The sequence below is a fragment of the Agelaius tricolor genome, unplaced genomic scaffold (assembly GCF_023055355.1).
Source record: "Agelaius tricolor isolate 1412-34295 unplaced genomic scaffold, bAgeTri1.0.p SCAF_2, whole genome shotgun sequence".
Classification (NCBI taxonomy): domain Eukaryota; kingdom Metazoa; phylum Chordata; class Aves; order Passeriformes; family Icteridae; genus Agelaius; species Agelaius tricolor.
In genome coordinates this window covers 10,294,142-10,316,699 of record NW_027269262.1, presented here as the reverse complement: position 1 = coordinate 10,316,699, position 22,558 = coordinate 10,294,142, and the positions used below count along the sequence as shown (strand labels likewise).

General features: G+C 43.4%; 1 protein-coding gene across 4 annotated transcripts in view; it reads right to left on the bottom strand.

The window, feature by feature from the left end:
- Window positions 1–12,316, bottom strand: part of F13A1 (coagulation factor XIII A chain) — a 60,493-nt gene extending 48,177 nt beyond the window's left edge. Inside the window, exons 1-3 of one of the 4 annotated variants that reach the window (XM_071452463.1) lie at window positions 11,259–12,316; window positions 9,776–9,929; window positions 4,067–4,255 (exon numbers count right to left, since the gene is read on the bottom strand). In XM_071452463.1, coding sequence (XP_071308564.1) covers window positions 4,067–4,255; window positions 9,776–9,929; window positions 11,259–11,261 — 346 coding nt within the window. In that variant the 5' untranslated portion in view covers window positions 11,262–12,316. Of the gene's footprint in view, window positions 1–4,066; window positions 4,256–7,023; window positions 7,176–9,775; window positions 9,930–10,855; window positions 10,966–11,258 lie in introns of those variants that run through there. The other 3 variants (XM_071452471.1, XM_071452480.1, XM_071452486.1) reach the window with 3 other exon arrangements.
- Between the last annotated feature and the right edge of the window lie 10,242 nt (window positions 12,317–22,558).

Below are 22,558 nucleotides of genomic sequence, written 5' to 3'. Positions count from 1 at the left end.
ATTTCAGTCAATTTCACCAGGGATGACTCTACAGAAAACAGTCTGTTAAAGCAAGAACGACTTCAGTCATAAGGAACTATCATAGAAGAATGTCTGTAAAAGTGACTTCCAAGAGATTGGGGTGAACTATTTATATATTCCCATATATATACATACATATACACAAATATATATATATATTTACACACACACATATATATTTATTTATACAATTTAATCCCTGAATTCTGTGAAAATGGCATTTAAATGGATAAAGAAGGATTGTAATTAAAGATCATTCTCTGAGCGTTTCAGATCTTGTTTCACATGACAGAAGAAGTATTTGTTCCAGGTACCCTTGATTCATTATCAATTAGAAGGATTAAGCAGTCTCTACTTGCTTTACTTGCTTCATTAATCATCTTTTTAATGATGCAAAAAAAGAAAAAATAGGAGTGAAAAAAAAAGAGAAAGGAAAGAAAATTTTAAGGAATAACGGAAATAGAATAGTTCTGTGCACACCCACAGGACCAATCCATTACAATTGTCACATTTTTCAGGATCAAAATTAGTCTTTAATGGATAAAAATTCTGTGATGGATTAATGTCAACTTGGGGAACTTTCTCAGAGCTGGGAACTAATGACTTCTGAATAGCTTTGTAGACACGGTTGTACAAACTGCCTCCACTGCAGGCACAGCCCTGCAAAAGGAGACTTCAAGTTTTCCCAGCTCCAATTGAATTCCCTGGGAGTCAAGGCCAGCCATTCCTATAGAGTAACTTTGTACCTTACGAGAATAGAACCTTGAACCACTCAAAATATTCTGCAGTTCAGGGCAGCCTGGTCCACATTATTTGGGGAAACATCCACACTCTGGAGATACTCAAAACCTGCTCTTAGGGAAAGACCCAGAGATGCTGGAGAAGCTGGACCTGCTTTGACCTGCTAGAGATGAGACCTCCAGAGGCCCCTCCAATCGAGGCTATTCTATTCAACAGTTCTGCTGTACCATTTGAAATCTACTGTTCAGGCACACAGAGTGCTCCTTGCAAAGGTCATCTTACAACAGCCTGCCAATATTTCTGTGTGTCCATCACTTTAATCTCCTAAGCTCAGCACATTCCTAGGAAGTATAATCCTTTCAGAACAAAAAGTTTCTGTGAGCTCAAGCTGCCTCTGCTGCAAGGCTGTTTTCTGAGCCACTCCCTAGGGATAGCTTCTGCCTGACAGTACCAAAGGGCAGGATTCAGCTTCCCTGCCTTTGGTGCTCTTAAAGCCAGAGTCTGGTCTATGAGAGAGAGTCAAGAGAGGAAGAAAAAAAATCCAGAAGAGAGTTCATCCCACTTTAAGACAGCAGGGTTAAACTCTGCTTGGAGGTGCCTGCCTCTCTCCCTTGCTCACAGGCAGCCTGGGCAAGAGCTTTTTGTCTGGGTTCTGCTGTTCAGGCAGTATGAGAGGTGAGAGCGAGCTCTTCAGGAAGATAAACTGAAAAAAAATGGATGAAAATGGCCACAGTTCCCTCTGACAAAAGGTTTGAGAGCACAGCACTGAGACATTCAGCAGCCAGTTGTCTTTCCTAAGTAAGAGAAATTTCCTTTCTCTTCTCAGCATTAAACATTGGACTCGATACTAAAAGGAGAAGTGGCAAGAGTCAGGCATATAATTTCTGAATTTTCCTTCTCTGCTGTGGACTGTGTTTGTTTTGCTTCCTGTTGCTAGCCTCTGAGAACAAATATACTGCATTTTCACCACATGTTCACAAAGAGAAACATTTGCAGAGTGCTGAGTGTTGACTAGTTCCCAGAAGAGGAGCTTGAACACCTCCCAGTTGAATCTCTGTGAGTTTAAGTCCTCGCAACGTGAGGGCAGTGGTGCTCACAGAAGCAAAGAAAAAACAGGGGAGGGCAATAGCATTGAACCCTATCTTGTATCTGCAGCCAGTTGTAAGCCACCACGCATAGACGCCCATCCCATGTCACAGGAAGGACAGCAACAGTGAAGAAGAGGGAGGGGAATTCCACCACACACACAGGGCTAGCTCCAAAGGAATAATTCAGAGCTGTGTTTATTGCAGAGACTCCCCTGGCTCAGGCCGTATTAACCCCATTCCTACCATGGCTGTAGATGAGAGTATTTTTATCCATACTTAGAGATTCAAGCTACAAACCATGGATGGATGTGTTAGGAAAGAGCAAAAAAAAAGAAGTGAATGTGTTCTCTTAAGTGGATTGTGCAATGTCAAAAGAAGTGTTAATTTTCTTCTTCCAATATAGAATATCTGATTAAAACAAATGCAAACTGCACAGAGTGCAATAAAAACCAAATGTTCCATTTTCCACGTCTTCTTGATACAGCTGTTTGTTTTAAACATACAAAGATTAAGGGAACAATCTTGAATTTAATTAAATCCCAAAAGAACTAATGATATTTATGCATATTAAATTTTTAAAGGCACTTGTGGCTGTTCAGCCAATCATTCACTGGACTGTCATAACATGCCTCCCAACCCTAATTTAAATTAGAAAGAAGAGAGCCATGGAAAAAAAATGTGCAGCCAGTAACATTTTCACTGCACATATGTTTAAGAGATAAACGCCCATCTAGCTTTAGAAGGCAACAAATCTAATAAATGGCCATATCATCATAATTCAATGATGGAAAAGACTCAGCATTACAAGTTTCAGATCTGCATCTCACAGGAAAGTAAATTAAAACATCAATTATAACCTACTTTAAAGGCTTTATAAGGGAAACATTGATGTCTTAGCACAAAACCCCCCAGATTAACCTAGATGAAGCTGGGTATTTCCCAGAGTTGTGTTGTAGGGACCAGAATTTGGTGGGTCTATCTTTGGAGCACAGCAGGAAGCCCTTTAGCTTCTCTCCTTTTCTAGTGAGGTCATGCCTTTCTCTAGTTCCATGCCTTCAGTGAGTCAACAGATACCTTAGGACCTGGGTCTCTGATGAAGACTTCTTAGTGAGAGGAAAAAAGCTCTCTTTCTCTTTCAGCAATAAATCAAGAAAGTCTCTGATATCATCCTGAGTAAGTGTCTCAGCACTGGTGAAGCCACACCTCAAATCCTGTGCTCAGTTCTGGAACACTCACTGCAACAAAGACATTGAGGTGCTGGAGCGTGTCCAGCAGAAGAGCAACAGAGCTGGGGAAGGATCTGGAGCACAAGTCCAATGAGGAGTGGCTGAGGGAGCTGGGGGTGTTTAGCCTGCAGAAGAGGAGGATCAGAGGAGACCTTATCACTCTCTACACTGCCTGAAAGGAGGCTGTAGCAAGGAGGGGGCTGGTCCCTTCTCACAGGTGACAAGCAATAGAGCAGGAGGAAATAGTCTCAAGTTGTACCAGGGGAGGTTTAGATTGCATATTGGGAAAAATCTCTTCACTGAAAGGGTAGCCATGCATTGGAACAGGCTGCCCAGGGAAGTGGTGGAATAACCACCCCTGCTTAGGTATATAGTTTGGTGGTAAACATGGCAGTGCTAGGCTAACATGTAGACTCAATCGTCTTAGAGGTCTTTTATAACCTTAGTGATTCTATGATTCTGTTTCTGGTCCAAAATCACAGTCACTGAACTCTGTCTCTTGTTACTAAGTTACTTGTAAATGCAGGCTGAAAAGTTGCAAGATTCTTCCACCCAGTGTAACTTCCCCTCTTTATGCAATCAATATTTTGCTATCTCAGTTCATGCACTCACCTCTCCTGCCTCAAACAACAGACTCTCTTCCCCACGTCTCCTAAACACTAACAAAAGAGGTTTCCTGTTCCACCTACCTTTCAGCATTGCCATACAGCATTAACCAGATATAAGTTTGAAAGCTCAAAAAAGTACAGCTTCTTATGAAACAGAAACCCCCAGATTTTTCCCCTTCTTCTCTCACATGAAATTTTGCTGATTTTCTCAAGAAAGGATTCAAACCCTGTTTAGAAGAACACTTCCTTGCCTATGGCTAAGCCTGTTTTTATGGTTTATCAATCATAACAGGAAAACACCCAGCGATTAATTTCTGCTGTTTTCCTGTTTATGAGAGACTATTGCTTTGCTGATAGGACACAGCCTTTGCCAGGCACTTACCCATCAAAAACTCCAGCCAGAATTGGTCTGACTGTGGCTGGTAGGGTCGGTTGAAATCAATCTGGATTTGGAAAGCCTGTCCCCGACGCACTATCAGCTTGGGGTTGTAGTACTTATCAGTGTGGTGCTCCTGCTTGTTGATCTCCTGAGGCTCCTTGAACATATAAATATCCACAACACGCAGGTAATCTGCAGAGACACATAAATGAGCAGAGGGGGAAGGAGTCAGTGTGCTGAAACATCAATATTGGTATCAATGTTGTTAGAGGCCCCGTCCTCCCCTTCTCCAGGGAGGGAACACCATGCAACAGGAACATGCTGGATCTGTCTGGGTTTACATGCTCCTGGCTGAGAAGAGGCTTATAGGCAGACACTTCTCTGTCCACCTGCCATTTTCACAGAGGCCAAAAGGCTTATAGTGCATGGTGAGAGCAACCATAGGAAGAGCAGATTGCTAGCTGTTGGAAGCTGAATGGCCCCAAGGAGAGTCTGGACCCATCTTTCCATTGGCACTGGCTTTCTGCAAGTCTGGGCCTTGCTGTTTACCAGAGCAATCAGTGGGACTTCGATTACTGGGGCTTCGTGTCTCCCTTCTTGCAGCCCCTCATTTGTAAAATGCAAATTCACAGGGGCTTTGTGACACTTAAATACCTTGTTTGCAAAATGCTACCAGTGCTGAGAGCTGAAGAGCCTGAGAGGCAGTTAATGATCTTGTATTCAGCTGAGAGCTTGGATTGCCTGTATTAGATAAGGTTTGGGTGTACTGCATGTGTCTTGTCTCAGCTTCTCAGTACACCTCCACTGCTATTAGTGTCTTCTTATGAAAACTAAATATAACATTACAGCATATAATTACAGCATAGAGTTACAGGCAAGCAGCAGTAGGTATCTATAACACACACAGGCAAAGCTTTGCTCCCTTCAGATTCAGGCTGTATAAATGGTTATAGCAAGCTATAAGTAGTTTGTTCAGCAAATGACCAGTGTGGGGTGGCACTGGGATAGCCACAGGCACTCACACTCACCATAAGCTACATGACTGTACCACACCACAAATCTGCAACTGGAGTCTTCTCACACTATGAGAAACCACACGAAAATGAACTGGACATTGTTCTTTCGCCTGCATGCTAGGGACATAATCATGAAACCTCTGCCAGGAGGAGCAGGACCATTACTACTCACCACCAGGAGAGAGATAGCAGAGTAAAGCTAGATTTGCAGCTCTCAGCTTGTCTTTCCAGGTGCTGACAGTTAGAAACAAGCTAATTCCTTCATTTTATACTTAGAGTGGCAGAGCCAAACTCATGCTCTGGCAAAAAGAGCTGCACATTTACAGCAGCTGGTGGAGCTGTGTGTATTTATGATGGTGGCTAATTTGGCTTTCTACAAAGCACACTGTAGGCAAGAATGATGTGCTCAGTGAATGTGGCCCCTTTCACAGAAGCTCAGCACAATTGTTTAATTTGTCAGTTCTGGACAGGCAGCAGAGCTCTGCAGGCAGCACCCTCCCTGGATCAGAAGCATGGTGAGTGTGGTCCTTCTCCAGCTCCAGCCTGGGCTCTGGGCAACAGCTAATGAGAGACAGGGGAGTAATGGCAATGGGAGTAGGTCCCACTCCTGCTTGCATCATCCCTCAGATCCCTATCCATGTCCTATAGGAAACAGAAGGAAAATAATATGCCTGAGGACACAGCATGATAAGGAACCTTTCATGGAAAAGCCCTGCATAACTGAACCCAAAATCATCTGTGTCCTGCTAACCCTCATCTGCAAAAAGGCTAGAATACTCTGTTCAATCCTGAGTCAGGTTTAGAGTCCCATGACAATGTTATTGTTATTCTCTGCTCAATTCACCAGGCTTCTGGAGTAACTTCTGTAAAAATCCAGTGCTGATTTTAGCACTGGCTGAGGTTACAGAGATGTCTGTATAAAACATTTTTGCCCAGAAATCATTCCCATTGTCCCTATGTGAAGTAGGGCATGTCTTCACCTCCTTCCTTGCAAAACTTACCAATGCTCTTTCAAAAATGCTGACAAAACTCACAATTTAATTACATGAGGCAGGAATTTTTCTGTACAGGGGTAAAGCAGGGACAGGGGAGAATCTCTCCCCTTATATCTTTCAAACCCATTTGGGCCAAAAGCACTACATTTAAAAGCTGTGTATTTTGGGGTTCTGTGAATATCAACTGGCTCAGCTTCTCCCTCATTCCAAGGAGGCACAAAAACAGAGCTGAGGGTTTGTTTTGTTTTCATCTGCTGTTTTGCAATAAAACAGGAGATGGGGGCAATAGTGACCCCACCCTTCCTCTGCATGTTAGCCCCTTCAAGGAACTGCAAAGCTAAGCCACCCTGGGCTTTCAGTCCAGCATTTGCTTCATTTTATCACAGGACTTTACACAGCTCCTGTCAGAACACAGCCATCCACATCTGCAAAAAACACATTTCATTTTTAGGCTCAGTGTTAAAATGTACGAGTAGCTTGCCAGATGAAGATAACCTATGGCTGAGCCGCTGCTAATTACAGTAATGGTAATTATGAAGAGCAAAACATGAGCAGGGTAATGGGATGTGCTAAGACCAGCACCAGAGCGTGATCCAAAGGAAAGCTCCAGGCGATGCCAAGCTGTGAGGGACAGGTGGCAAGTCAAGACCTCCCTTGAAGTCAGGTCCACTGGAGGGTTTGCCTGTAGCCTGGTCTGTTGCTCAGTTTGCTGCATGAGAGGCAACAGTGTGATGCCTTCTTAAAGCCTGTGTAATGTTAAGCTTGCAGGGCAATAAATGAGCACAAAGTTGAGCAGTTTTTCAAATAAAAAGAATAGCCTCTAAACATCAGGTTTCCTCAGAAAACCAGAGAGGAAGGGCTTTGAATTACTACAAAAAATGGCGTGAATTTCCAAAGGAAGTGCCCATCACTCCGCTAGCGGGGGAAGCACAAATGCCTGGCGACTCACCGGGCTCTGCAAGGGTGAGCGGGATGACAGGGCTGTGTCCTCCCACCGAGCCCGCTCACGACACGTTGTGGTGAGATGAGCTGGCCGGGACGAGCCGGGGGGAGGACACGGCACAGAGATGTTCACGGAGCCATACGCTTCCCGCTGAAGAAGTGCTCCGTCCTCATCATGAGCATCTCCTGCCGCAGCTCCAGCAGCAGGCAGCGCACTGACCGCGCTGGGGACGCAGCCGGCGCCTCGCTCGCCCCGGCTGTGATTCAGCGCAGTCGAAGTGGGTGTCAGCAGAGAGCTAGGCAAGCACAGGGTCTTACCTCATCCGAGAGTAGTAGCTAAAATAGGTCAAGTGAATCACACCCTAAAAATGCCTGTTTCTCTCTGTTGGCTGTCAAGGGAAACGAGGGTGACTAGCTCAGCTGTAGACTCCTACACTGCACAGATCAAGGGCAGAATTCTGTTAAATTTAGGCATCTAAATGATGTGAGCCTGGTATGTAACAACTTATTATGGCCAGCTGATGGCTGGTTGCTGCAGCCAGTGGAGCTGAAAGAAGGATACAGATCACCATGGAACTGACATCCATTGACTCTCCGGACAGCCTGTGCCCTCACCTCCACTCACCGGATGGCTCTGTGTTGACTACAATCTGACACAGGTGAAGACACAGGTGTTTAGATGTTTATATCAGGTGTCCAAAGGCTAGAAAACACCTCCATTGTAACAGCACAGATAAAAGCATTTGCATGCTTTTTTCCAGTGTGTTATGGCAACGAAATCTGGAAACCACCACAGAAAAATCTGGACAGCCCAGAAGTGTAGGGGCGTGGAGGAGAAAGGGAAGGTGTCAGAAAATGTCTCTGCCAGGATGTGCTCGCAGCTCTAGGGCCTCACAGCACAGTGCTGCTCCTGCTCTGCCCATTTTATCTCCCAAGCACAACACTGAGAGTTCTCCGGGGCAAGCTCAGCTCCTGAATGTCAGGTCGAGCTCCATGGGGCAAGAAACCTTTAACATGCTCTGATAGGTGACTTAAGCACCCTGCCCCAAACAGTATGTCCAGAGACCATGCTTGTATCAGCTGGTGCCACAGGCTTAGATCACAGCTGATGTGCACCAAAACAGAAACACTGCTGCAGTCCCTTCAGGGACTCTTCAGGTCACCCCTTGCATATTTTGGCTACAAACATTGGAGAGAATTGCACAGCAGAGGTGATCCAGCTTTACAAAGAGTTCTGCTGCAACACACAGATTTATTTTTCAGCCATACCAGTCCCATAGCCAGGTTTACCCAATGGCCACAAACTCTTGCTTTGGACAAGAGATGGTCTTCTCAACAATAGCATCACCTTAAGGACATGTTGGGGTCCTCCCTCAACTCACTTGACCTGACATTCCTAAGTTTTCACTGCATTTCTGAAAAGCAGGAGGCTGCCACCCACATGCACCACTCTTCATTTAGAGCCTGATGTGAAGCACATCAAAAAGCAAATAGGAATCTTTCTCTTGGTACTGGTGGGCTTTAGCTACAGGCTCCATTCCTTCTACGGTATCCCACAGTAATACATCTCCAGTTTCTGTGAGAGTGTTGGGTTTGAAAGAGTGTCTAGCTGGGACCTGCACTGCATTGCATTTGACAATTTAAACACACACATTTGCCCCAGAGCTACAGTGTTGTCAGAATAGGTTCAAGCAAAATTTCTGCAGTCTTAACAAGCCAGTTGGTTTGCTCAGGCATTTTTTAAAAATAAATGCTTCGAAAAGAAATGTGTGTGTATTAAGATGGGGGTAGGGAGGGGTGTGTGGGGAGGGGAGTGTGGTTAAGGCACATGATTAGGATTACAGAAATAATGCTTTGCAACTTGTCACTTAAAATCTCTTTGCCTGTTTCCCAATGTGTGAAATTCAGTAATTAATTCTTGTCCACATTTATTAAGCACTCCTTCAACTCTGGATGAAAAGTCCCCTATGAGTATTAAGTAGTATTACATCCAGCTACCCTGAGCTGCCACATTCAACAACTTCTGCTGTTCAATTCAAATAGGCAAAAAATTTAACATAATTTCATTAATGAGACATTCAGAATTTAATCCTGTTTTCTTTTAAACCAGATCTTACATATTTTTTTATTTCTGGTTGACTCCAAAGAGCCGACACTGGGAACATACTTTGATTTGTCTATTCTATATCATGATATTGTTTTGTTTCCCCAGCCAAATGATTGAAACATTCTTCACAGGAGAATAAAAAATCATATGGGTATACCTTCTAGTCTCATGTTATTTTTTGTGAGTGACCTGAACATATATAGTAAAAGTTTTCCCTGCCAGACAACATTTTTCAGCAGCTTCACAGGCAGCTTAAGGCCATATAAATGGAACAGGCCGTTAAGAGAACAGACTCTTTCTGGCCCTACACTCCAATGCTGCCACAGCCATGCCTGAAGCCAGTAGGTTCTTAAGTGATTCTGTGATTGTGATCAAACTGGAAAAAACCCATTCTTGCCTTTTTTTAACCAGTCCCACAGTTCAAGCTGATAAGTGGTCACCCAGCTTCTTTACTCCTCACTTTCCATACCCATAACCCATGCTAACACTTCCATACACACAGGTGGTTTCAGTAAGTTTTCCCACGAACAGCAAGAAAAACTGTCTGAATTGGAAATATGTAAGGAAAAAGTAGTTTGGATTTAGTTCACAGACCTGTGCTAAGAGTATGGAAGATGTAAAAAAAGATTTACAGCTTAATTGTACACTGTACCTCTGGGATTAAATCCTCTAGGTACCAATCCAAAAGCTTCCATCTCAGGAACCTCATTTTCTTCACCATTGGAGTAGTTTGGTGGGATGGCTCTTCTCCCATTCAAAGGAAGTTTATTCTCCTCGTTGGTGCTCGTTGTTTCAGACATCCTGTGCTAAAAAAAGTTGTAATAGCATGAAAGAAAGAGCTCAAGGAAAAAGCAAACATGAGCTAGCATGGCACGTGCAAGATGGGAGAAGCCAAAAGCAATGTGGGGTGCCAGTGAGCTACACATTTTTAGACTTACATAAATAAAACCTGAGAGGCAGAAAACATCAGTCTAATGATAAGTACAGCTCTCTAAGGATTGGAAGGCATTTTATGTTCATCAAAACACATGAATAAGAGAAGAAGGAGGGGGCGGGAGAAGGAGAGGGAAGTCTAACACAGAAGTATTTGTCTAGGAGAAGCAGGGCACTAAAAACATTAGGAAGTTTCAGGTAAAAGAACTAGAAAATCTTTCACTCTCTCATTCCTCCATAAAAGCATTATTGAATCCAAAATAGCAAATTATATTTTCAGAAAGTGCATCACACAGTACCTCTCCCTAATAAAAATGACATTATAAGGCATACTGCAATCAAGCCAAATATTACAGCCTGCAACAGCCTGTGGATAAGGGGAGAACTGTATTTTTGTCCCTATGCACACAGACACCCAATATCTACAGGGCTAACTCCTGCACCCAAACAATCTACTTTTGAGAAAAAGATGAGGAGGGGGGAAGAGAGAGGGGGATAAAGGGGAAACAAGGAAAAGAAAAAAGCACTTAACCACTTATTTCTTTCCCACTAATGTCCTTAAGGGAAATCTTAGATGTAGGCTGATCAGAGACTTCTTTTTGAGCTACTGAAAACTGCTTTCACATCTATTTCAGTGTAAGCATGTAGCAGTGAAAAAGCCATGCAGCCCTTCTAAGAAAATATTAATGACTGAGAAGAAAACTTCTTCCCTAAGCCCCTGAAAACAGCAATTTAAAACGTAGCAAATATTTAATAGAAGTAAGCTCTAAAAAGAAGTTTTTTCAGTTATCAAGGGTACCTTCTTTTCGGATAGTCTTTTTTTCCCTTCTCCCTTGCAGAATTTCTGCAGTGCAATAGAAGCAGGGAAAATGTTGGGGGCTTTTAAGTAATCTCTGTATATCCTCCTCCTTCCTGTTGCAATAGGACAATGCTGAAAGGGTTGCCAAGCCCTCCCAGCACCACCTCGGAGGATCTGCCACCACAGCTGGCATGTCTTTTCTTTCTCCCTCCACTCCCTGCCTTTCTTACCCCAACTCTGCTCACCAGGAGCATTTCAGGGTGTTTGTGCTAAGGAAACAACATGGCCATTGAAGTTTCTGTTCTTTTTGAGATCAAATAGGAGTACTTATGGCACAAGAGCATATGAAATGGGAGACTGGAGGGGATTTTCTGAAGCACACAGTTCAAGAAGCCATGCTTACCATGTCACCAGTCTTTGGTGGTGTCTCTGCCTCAGGGAGCCTGTGATGCAGCACCTTCCAGGTGCTGGCTTTCAGGAGTCTTCCCAAGCAGACACAGTGATGGTTCCCCTGCTAGGTCCTCACAGCAGTCCTTTCAGAGGACTGCAGGACACATGAACTGGAGAGCTCATTGGCAGCCCAGCTTTTTCTAGAGACCTTGTGCTGTCCAGGACAATGAAGGTGTTTTGCACCACACAGCTATATTTGGGTCAAATGACCTTCAGCTCTTGTCTATGATGAAATGTGCATCACCTGACAGGTCTGGGGCTGCACCTTGTGGGAGCTTTTTAGCTTCATGTCAACTTTCTTCAGTTTCATCAAGCTTTAAGGCAACTGGAGACTCTGTGACACCTTCTGTCAGACATAACTCAACAGGCCAGCGGAGTTACATGGAGAAAAAGCAATGCACAGGGAAGAATTCAGGCCTTGTGTTCTGCTAGCTGCTCCTGTTTGGCAGTAGAGGTAGAAACCACCTACTGAGAACATGCATGGGCAGTGGAGAGCCCCTCTTGCACACATGGCACCCACCAAGGGCATTCACTTGCCTCTGCATCTGCTGGGCAGATGAAGAAACAAGGAGACACAGTGAAGACAACTCTACTGTCTTTCAGGCAGCTATGACTTCCAGCCCCACAGCACCAGAGAATTCTCAAACCTCCAATGGCTAAACACCACTGAAATCAAGCCAGGGAGCAGAAAAGGAGAGAATACCTCTCATGGGAAGCAGCAAGTAAATCATCTGGAAGACAGGACTCCTCTCCTACCTCCCTGGGGATTTCCCAGCCACAGCATGGTAGTTCCACAGAGGTCAGGTCACATGCAGAGTGTGGGTCAGAGATCCGAGCTGGGCACCTGGGAGCAGCATGACTGCACCAGTAGGTGGGATAAGGAGCTTGCTAGGGCTGGCTGCCAAGGCACAGCATGGGGCTGAAGCAGTTTTGGGGGCAGCCTGGTTACCTGCACACAAGTGTTGCACTGTGCTTTCTCACAGCTGAAGGGTAGAAGACTTCTGAACACTGTTTGGCTTGTAGCACAGAAAGCCACCTGGCTGGAGGACTCCCCTTCCCCTGTCCTGCTTCCCCAGGAGTGCAAGCACCCTGAGGGGACAGATCTGATCCTATCACACACATCCTGAGCTGTAATTGCCATTGACTTGCTTTTACACAGATGGGCCCCGTGGTAACCATCTGGAGGGCAAGCAGCACCCCTGGCACTGGGGAACACAATGAGCTTTCTGGGGGAGGAGGCTGGTTGCCAATTTTTTTTCTTGCCTTTTTTTTTCTTTTTTTTTCCCCCTTGCCTCCACATTTCTATGTGGTGTGTTGTGCTTTGTGCCTCTCTCTCCCACTTCCAGCCAGCACTTCAGTTCCCAAAATTACAGCTGCTGCGATGATGTTACAAAAACTGATATAAATATTGCCTCGGTGCCATGCCTGCTGGAGGCCTGCAACACAAACAAGAAACACCGTCTCCCGAGGAAGTCATGTGCTTCCCCAAGTGGCTGTGGTGCTGTCAGAGCCAGGAGGAAAACTTTCCGTCAGAGCCAGGGCTGGAGCAAGCGGCTGCAGCAGAGCGGCTCCCTGCACTCCAGCCACCGCGCCTGAGCAGGCAGCGCTTGCAGATGTCTCTCCCTGCCCAGGCATGTCACCCTGGGGCTTTCAGCAGAAGCCACCGACCACGCACAAAGTGGGGAGGCCAAAATTTTTGGTGGCAGCAGCAGGAGTGGGACTTTGCATCCAGGGAGAGTAATGCTTTGCAGGCTGTGATTTATTTATTTTGTGGGGAGAGATGTAAATTCGTGCTTATGACAGCTCCAGATGGCAGGTATTTTCTCATTACCTTGACTTCTTAGCATTTGCTATCCCTTGCCTACTAGACTGCACTGGCCTTAATTTCACTTCCGTGGTTCCGACCTACTGACGTCAGGGCTGATGCAGGAGGGGGTATGGAAAACACAAAGCCTTGATTTTCCTGTAGGGCTTTATGTTTAATGAATGATGCACTGGGATGACCGCTGGAAGAGTGCTCACTTCTGCACAGCACCCTGTGGGGAACTGTGAGCCCAAATCCATTTCTCAGAGCAGCCTTCAGATGTTACTGGCCTTTGCCAAAGACCTTTGCAGCCACAGGCACCCTTCCCACAGTAGTAGACTTTGCATGATGGACAGCCCTTCCTCTCCAACCCCACAGAAAAGCCCTTAAATGGCTGCAAAGCTTGCACCATAAAGGGTTATCTAAAATGTACTTTCCTGTTGTTGCCAGAGCCAGAGTTGTTCTGTTCCAAGTCCTCCCATGCCAGACAAGAGTTTGTGGGGGGAAAAAAACACACAAGTCAGTAAAGCTTTACAGCCAGAGGAGAGGGTGTGCCAAGATCTGTCACAGGCAAACTGATCAACCAGGTGCTCACATAAATGGGTTGCTGTGCTGTGTGCCAGTGACTAGATGGGAGGGATGTTTTGCCTGCTGTAGCTACACCAAGCACTCCTCGGGAGCAGCTGAGCATTGTAAAGCTTTCCAACAGGATGGTTTCATTTCTTCTTCTTTTTTCAAAACAGCACTCCCATGCCATTTGCAGCATAGATGGATGTACGGATGCACTGGAACATTATACTACAGCATGTGCACCAGAGTACTTGCCAGGACATCACCCTCAAGAAACCAGAGTCTCAACTCTGGCCTTCTATACATAATAACACAACTGTGCCTCTCTCTTGTCATCTCACAGCTTTACGTAGGAACCTGTGCTCTTCCTTAGATGATCAAGTCTTGTCTTCCCCCTCCTCTGCATCAGTACTTGTCTCCCAGGAATTCACATTCCTCTTCCTGTGATGCTCTGCCTCACTAAGGCTGCAGGCAGAGTAGAGCAGATCCTAGAAGAAAAAAACCCAAACTAATAAAAATGTTATTTTTAAACAGAAGGAAATCTCAGAAATCTTCATTTGGTATTTTTGTTTGCATATTTTGCTTTGGATTTTTTTAAAAAAACAAACCCAGTTATAATATCTGTCTGTGTGTAACAGCAGCCCTGGTTACCACACACAGAGGAATATATTTTAAGTTAATGCTGAAAACTCAGAAGGCCCAACTCTGAAACATGGTATGTGTACACATGTCTGTATGTGCAAAAAAGGGGCAGAGGCAGAGATAAAATGGCAGCTCTTCAGATGGTAGAACATTTGGAAGGGGATATAAGGCCAGTGTTCAAAAGATATTGTTGAAAATGTTTGTGTTGCAGGAAGAAAAATACCATAGATGTATATATTCATACACATATTCTGTTAGAAAAACACGGCTTAGGAAATTTTACTCTTTGGAAAATTGTTCCAAACTGAAAGCCTAAATTCAAACTGTAGATCTTTACAAGCATCTACATCTGTGCTGGCCATCTTAGGCTCCCTTTATCCTCCGCACAGATCTAGTCTAGGCAGTGATTCATCTCCTCCTACAGCAGACATGTAAATAGGTCAGATGAATCATGGCCTAGAAGTGCCTGCTCCCTGTATTGACTGCAAAGGGAGCTTGGGGTGATGGGTTTTGCCATATGTGTCTACACTGCTGATGTCTGCAGTGAGGGCAGATATATCCAATGCTAGGTACAGAAACAGAAAAACATTTTATTTTGGTTTTGAGGCCTGACTTTCAAGTGCTAAATTATTCTTTACTTTTATGGAAATATTGCTGCAAGTCACTATCAGTGATACATAGCGTATCATTCAATACATATTTTTTTCTATCAGAATATGTGTCTGCCACTGCCAATTATATATGTATTTCTTACAGTAAGTGTCAGATTACAGTAAAGCACATACAAGCTTGGGAAAACACATACATCTTTTTATACTCATTTGTGAAGCTGTTCTGTTTCTTCAAACAGAAATATAACCATACCATGTAGTAACTTCAGCAAAATATAATATAATATAATATAATATAATATAATATAATAATAATTATTATTATGAACATAGAATCCAGGTTCCCACTGCTATTCTTATTCACATCTAAATCCAAAGAATTCTGTTGTTTGATTGTAGAAACTGCCCTAGTTTCTTACAGGAAGAGTAAGAGAGGAGCCAAGCAAGGGCAGAGGGGGTTGTCATAAGTGTCAATATTCACAGTCTCCAACTAAATTTTTGTTTTGCTGTAGTTGAGGCCTTATAAGATGAAAGAACATCTCTCAAAAATGGGATTAGACAACCTCTCTGCTGGCCAGCTGACCCAGAAGCTGATAGGGACACAAAGACTGTGAACCTCAGATATTTATTTCAACCCCAAAAGAAAAGGGCAGGACATCCAAGCAAAGCCATAACTGTTGTGGTGTGTTTTATGCTTGTTCAGTTTTCCCCCCATTGTTCTCTCAGAAAGTCCTGCCCTGTTACCAGTTTGTGTCAATCCCCAAACCCCTCCCCAGTTGTCTTGGTTATCTTTCTTGTTCCCCACCCCTGGCAGCCTGCCTGTCACTCGACACCCCTGCCTCTTTTTCTAGAGAGTTCGGGCCAGGGTGTCGAGTGATTGGGTTAGGGGCCAGGGTCCCTCCCGCAACTGTGTTTGATGGGTTCTCCGATCATGCCAATCCTTAATGTATCCCTCTCTGATTTGCTATCTTTCACCCCTCCCACCCTCTGTAAAACCGAGGCTTTCCCTGCCTCGGGGCCCTCAGCTCCTTCTACCTGAACCTGCACGTTTCCCTACCAATAAAACCGCCCCCCCGAAGAAACTGAGGGTCGCCTCTTCATTTCATCCTGCGACTTCGGAGCTCTCTACTGCGGCCACACGTCCGCAAGGCTTGACATCGCCTTAGGCACAAGCCCCTGACTCCGGGTTGGGGAAGTGCCTGACTGGCTGGAGGTTGGCTGGACACTTATCTAGCCTGGGCGTTTCACTTTTCACCGGCCACTGCTCCACATAACTACCCAGAGACTTAAGCAGGAAAGGCCATTTTAGATGAAACATTCGTCTGAATAAAATTCACCACAGGTGCCATATGCCTTGACCACAGAAAGTTTTCTCTCTAAAGCAATTGTTTCAGTCTTCTTAAGCCCACTTATCCAAATAAGCCTTGGGCTTGGGGATCAACCTTACCTGATCTGTCAGGCAATGAGGCTGAGATAAGAGATTGTAACTTGAAGAGCAGGGGAAACAGAGAGGAACAGAATATGATTCCCATTCATAGCCTATTTCCAGATATCTACTACCTTTTGGACAGCCACTGTATCTAGACACAGGCAGAACAAGCAATATATTCAGTCTGGTAAGACTTTGTCTATCATTCTTGTTATATCCTCACAGAGCTGCTTGAATCTTTCCCAGAGTCTTCTTATACTGAAGGCTGATTCCACAAAACTGAAATTTTTTCAAGAAAATGACAACTGATTATGGCAATATAGTTAGCAAGAAGTTACCAAAACACGCTTAGCTATAATTTGCAAATTTTAGCTTTTAAGTTTAAAGCCAGGCTGCAGTCCTCAGCTAGTGGGATGTCCATGGCAGAACAGGCTTGGAGGTAACATTAAAGTTCCTGCAAAGACCCAGCTTGACTTTAGGTAGCTGCAGCTTAGTTCTGCACCCTGGCTGGCTGCTGCAGAGCTGCAGCCCTCAGCTCCAGAGAGGCTCGGTTATCATGTACAGCATCAGATGAAAATGATGGTGCTGTGCCCAAACTACCATGGCTCCTGGAAAGTATGAACTCACCTTGGATACATCAAAGGCAGAACCAACAAGCCAAGGAAAACCCAAACCACCTACAAGCAGAAGTAAAGGGTCTGTGCCCTGCATTTCTGAAGCACTTGCAGCAAAGACCTGGTAGAAGACACTTGAGATGTCCCTACCTAAATCCAGTTGGACTGAGTGGGGTTTAGTAGGTCCAGGTCTACTTTGTGCACAGATGAGCGTCCTTGTTTTACTGCTCAGCTGAGAAGCATTTTCACAGAACATTGCATCTCAGCCAAGAAGCTAGACCAGACCACAGCTCCTTTCCGTATCCAGGGGATGGTAATACACAGCCCAGGCAATCCCTGCATGCTTAGTTAACAGTTGCTTCTAATTAATTAAGTAACATATGTGGACATGCAATATTTCAATCTTAATGTCTCAAATAATTTCAACATTACTGACACACAATGTTTTAAGTACACTCAATTACAAGATTTCTGGAATTAAAGATCTCCTAAATTTCATTAAAAGATAAAACTTCCTGTTCCAGTTCAGAACAAAAATACATTTTTAAAAGGCCTGAATGTCTTGTAGAACAGCTTTTCTTCGTAATACAAACACAGATGTAGCATGTAGGCCAAACACAACAAAACACTTAAGCACATCTTAACTTCAGTCGTGTAATTCCATCTTCAGGCATGTGCCTAAACTCTGTAATGGGCTCCAGTCAACCAAACCAAGGCTGTACAATATCTGTTTGTACAGAAACACTTAAGCTGCCTGTTGATGTAGCATTTCTGCAACATGAAGTTACAGTTTAACGTGTTCCTACTGCAATTGCTTTTTGACTATTTCAAAGATGGTTGCCAGAGAGGGGTGTTGATTCATTTTTCAGTCCCAAGACTGACCTTATCTCTGTGCAAATGAGCTGAGTAATTGTTTATTCAAGGAAATGTACAATCTTTTGAGAAATGGGTTCAAATGTGGATTGTAAAACATTGCAACTAGTTGGTTTGTTAATGGCGGATGTTCTAGAGGGAAAAGGGAAATCGAAAGGATGAATCATTACCAGATGAAGTTCAAAAGCAATTCAAAATTCATTTCATAATCACAGATGTGTGCCAAATAAATCCATCCAGGACAAGCTGCAGGCTTTGATTTTTTGTGAAGTCTGCAAGTTCTTTCCTTTGCTATTCCCACTATGATGTTTGGAGTGTGGCTAAAAATAATAAATAAATAAAAAAGTTAGAAGAAATTATTGCCTTCTAAATGCTCCATATACCTGTCTCTTTCTACAGTGTTGTGCTGCATCCACAAAATTACTGTCAACGTGCACAGTGGAATACAAATACTTTTCCCTTTGGGCTTGTGGTGAGCTCATGGTTGGAATAAAGATAAAAGTCAGAGCAGCTGGGAGTGCATCACAACTGCAACTCCAGCATGCACCCACAGCAAGGTCCCTGGCCCCTCAGCTGAAGTGAAAACCCTATGTTACAAAGAACAGGCATGCACAGTTTTTCTGTTACGTGTCCAGACTCTCTATAAATCCTGTCAGGGCTGGTAAAGTCCGAGGTAAAAACTATGGTCAACAGGTGCTCTCTCCTTTTGTAGCTTATCCATCCTCTCACGCAATTCCACCTCTGGCGGTGTGCCCCTAACAGATCAACCCTTCAGAGTTTTAGTTGTGCTGTTTAGGCTGTGAGCCTGCAAGAAGGCATGTAAGGACAAAACTCTGCAGGCAGATATCTTGTCCTTGGTCTCTCTCTGGTCTCTGGACCATCCCTCTCTCAGCTGTAATCTTCACAGACTTTTACAGCTACCATAGGAATGGTATGATCTTTCACTCTTTTTCTTTCAAGCCCTTTTCTTCAACAGTCTTGTACTGCTTTTGATTTGCTTTCAAAACATCAATGGTTGGTTGCTGGGGGAGCATTTACTGCTTCACTAATAGATTGGAAACTCATCCAGAAAGCGGCAGTGCAAACAAAACAGGAATTGATGTATCTTTTATATTAAATGATCGTTTTTTCAGAAAGACCCTTGGAATTCAGAATCTTCAGACTTGTAAAATGTTATAGGTTGTTCAACTGATACAAAAAGAAAGGGCTCACTGGCTCTTGTTCAGATGTCTTCACCCAAGTGCATTGTTTGCCTGGGATTCCTCCTGAGGGTCTGTAGTTCCTGTAACTTGCACAAATAATTCCTTAGAGATGTGCATGAAACACAGCATAAAAAGCATGTGAGGAAACTATAAGAAAAGTGGTGTTAAAGTTAGGTTGACTAAGTAGCCAATAGATTTTCCAGTAAGAGCATAAACATACTACAAAGGCATCCATTGGAATACATAGGTGGAAATGAGTTCTTTTAGAGTCCTGTCACTTAAAATGGTCCTTGTCACCATCTTGCAGTCTGCTTTCCCACCCCTCCCTTGCAAGTCAGACAGATAATCAATGAACAGAAAGAAAATCATAACACCATAGGAGTTTCTAGTAAAGGATAACAAGAATCAAGTGACTTGAACAAATGGGTTTAGAATGACCAATAAGCTGAATTTCTTTGCATTATAACAATAAATTTTTACCAAGATCATGCATTCACTAAAAGCAAAGTTGATTTGTGGACTTCTGAAGGAAAAAGGTTGGGACAAGTAAGCAAATTTTTCAACTTTTCCCATTGGTAGGGACAATGTCTTACTAATACTTCTGTACCTGCTGACAGTCAGTCCTCAAATGTTGAACCTCTAGCTTACTGAAATTACATTTTCTGTTGCATTCAATGGCAAATATAATTTCTTGTGCCTGTTACTTGAAAAACCATTAAGATCTCTTTTAAAAATGTATCTCAAAATAAAAGACTTGATTTATGGGTTTAAAAATTACGAAAACCCTTGGAATGTGTAGAGAGGCCAGTGTTGCAAGTGTTATCTAACGAACATGACTCTAAGGTCATGTTTATTCTCACAAATACCACAGCTTTTCACAAAGGCAACAGAAATATGCATGTAAAGCTTCAGCAGTAACGCAAATTATGATCTAAACTCACTGTAGCCATGATATCTTTTAGAATGAACTCCTTTCAGAACTCCTCATCTTCACAGCTCTGAAGGCTGCAAACATTACACCTTTTCATGACTTTAACCATACCAAAAAAAGAAGTGCCATCTCACTGTAATAATGCTGTCTTAATTATGTACAATACTTAGCACTAGTTTTACACCAGATGAGTCATAGTAGAAGCTTGTACTTTACTGTTTGACTAAATCCCACAGCAGTTACAAGTCCCTGCAGTGAGTGCTTACCAGCTTGTGCTTAGCTCTTTGCTCAGACCATGTCTGCTGAATCCTTTGGGGAAGGTTGGTTTGAAGGGTGCTGCACTAGGATGAGCAGACACTGTGGTTGGAAATAGGTCTCGGAGTCAGTGAGAACATGCCAGAGAAATGTCTTCAAAGCTGCTCAGGTGTCTCTGCTTCTCCAGTCATGTCCATTTTAGTTAACTGGGATTCTAAAAATGATAGACCTAGGTTTCATTCCTTTCTTTTTAAAAGTAGTTTATCTTCTGAGTAGAAAGGTGTTAATTTTTGTCATTTTGTGCTGTTTGTTGTAACAATTAAGATGATGCCAAACAGACAATTGAAATGCAGTTATCTATGGAATCCCTCTTCACTTATCTTACACCATCTACTCTTTTACTGCTAAAAATAATCCCATAGAAGCAGATACCATTCATTTCATGAAAAATTGTTACCACTGGGGTTTTCAACAAGACAGCATGATCTGCTGGGCACTTCTTAATTTGTGCAGATTTTTCCTCCTTCCTGAGTTTTGGGGCTTGATGAGATCAGTGAAATTTCCTGGTAGGCACAGGATCTTTTCTCAGGTCCTCTTAAATGCTGATGCCTTGGAGAATACTGGCTACTCTCAAGTCAGATGTTACTTTGACAGTTCAGCTTTCTTCATCTGAAACATATGAATAATACTCCTTTTGAGCCTTCATAAATGGTGCTGGAAACTTCAAAGGAAAAATGCTCTTAGATAGATTTAAAACAAAAAAAAAAGTTAAAGAGCAGATGGACTTGTAGCTGAATATACTGCAGTCTTCATTCACAGTCAGCAGGAGAGGTAGGTTCCAGCCTCTTTGAATCTCTGTTTGGAAGACCATGTAGGAAATTTAATGTCAGACATTGTGAAAAATTGGTCCCATCTGCTTCCCCTCCTTCACCCAACAGATACACAGAGTGCCTAAGTACCTGGCTATCACAGATCACTGGGATCACTGCTGAAGCCTCTCTCTATGCAAATGACAAATATTCTACTCATTAAACATCCCTGTAATGAATTCCCTGCTATGGCAACTTCCAAGAGACTCTTGATTAATTGGAAGAAGCAAAATATTTCATGCTGAAGTAACAGCTGGTTATGGTACTCACCAGCATCAGCTGATAGTCTAAAGATATAACACTGTTCACCAGGAAGCTTTCACTCCTGCACATTATTTAAATAGAAGTTCTTTTTTGCAAACTCAGTACCTCTAAACTGAAGTCTATTACATTTGGCTAGTAGAGTCCTTCTAGTAAACAGTCAGTGTTTTTTCAAAGTCTTACCAAAAACTTTGCCCAGAAGAAACCCCAAGGAGTGGTGTGCATGCCACATTATTGTGTGATGCAAAAAGGATGCATCCAAGTGAAAGGACAAACAAATCTTTGTGCTAACAAAAATACTTCATTTCCATTTTAGCCAGGAATGCACTAAATAATGCATCATGGCTCAGCTACCCGAAAGGTCACCTTTTGGTCTGCAAGCAGCTGCAGCAGCTGTGTTCCTTTGAGACCCTGCTCTGAGCACAGAACAAAGCATGAGCTGACAACAAGCTTGGGCAATGCAGGTATGGGACAGGCTTCTGGAGGCCTCCCAGCAGCTACAATTGAGAACCACTGCCAAATTTTCTTTCTCTCATTTTTTATTTCAATCTCAAATAATCTCCTTCCTTTCCCTCCCTTCCTAAGTAAATTAGTCATATGCAAAATAAGAGAAAATTAACAGCCAACTCAGATTTTGACACCATGCAGAGACAAGTATCCATGGAGATTAGAGACTCCTGTTCATCACTGATTTCCCATCACATTTGACAGGAAGGTACAACAAACAGAATAAACCAGTCCCAAGAAAGGCACTCCATGAGGCCGAGTTCAGCTTAGAGGCCACCAAGCCTGTTATTCCCAAACTATAATGCAGGCAAGACCCACAGCTGCTTCAGATAAATCCCTCATATTTGAGGCTTTCATCCCATAAATCTGGATGGAAGAAATTTGTGTCTTCTAACATATTATCTCATTATCAGGAACTCCGATATGAGTTTTACAGCTTGGAATAATTTCAGCTTTCTAGATTGGAGTGTTGGTTATAACATACAGACCTTAGTTTGGAGACAGTACTTGTGAAGGGGAAAGAAAATCAGTGTCCACAATCATCCAGTTCAGAATCAGTCCTCCTAACAGGTAGATCAGGGTGGTACAGAATAGACATCCTGATCAGACCTGACTATGACAGGATGGTGGGGGAAGCAACGTGTTGTTCTGGCAGGACTTTTGCAGTTGTATTTTCTGTAGATCT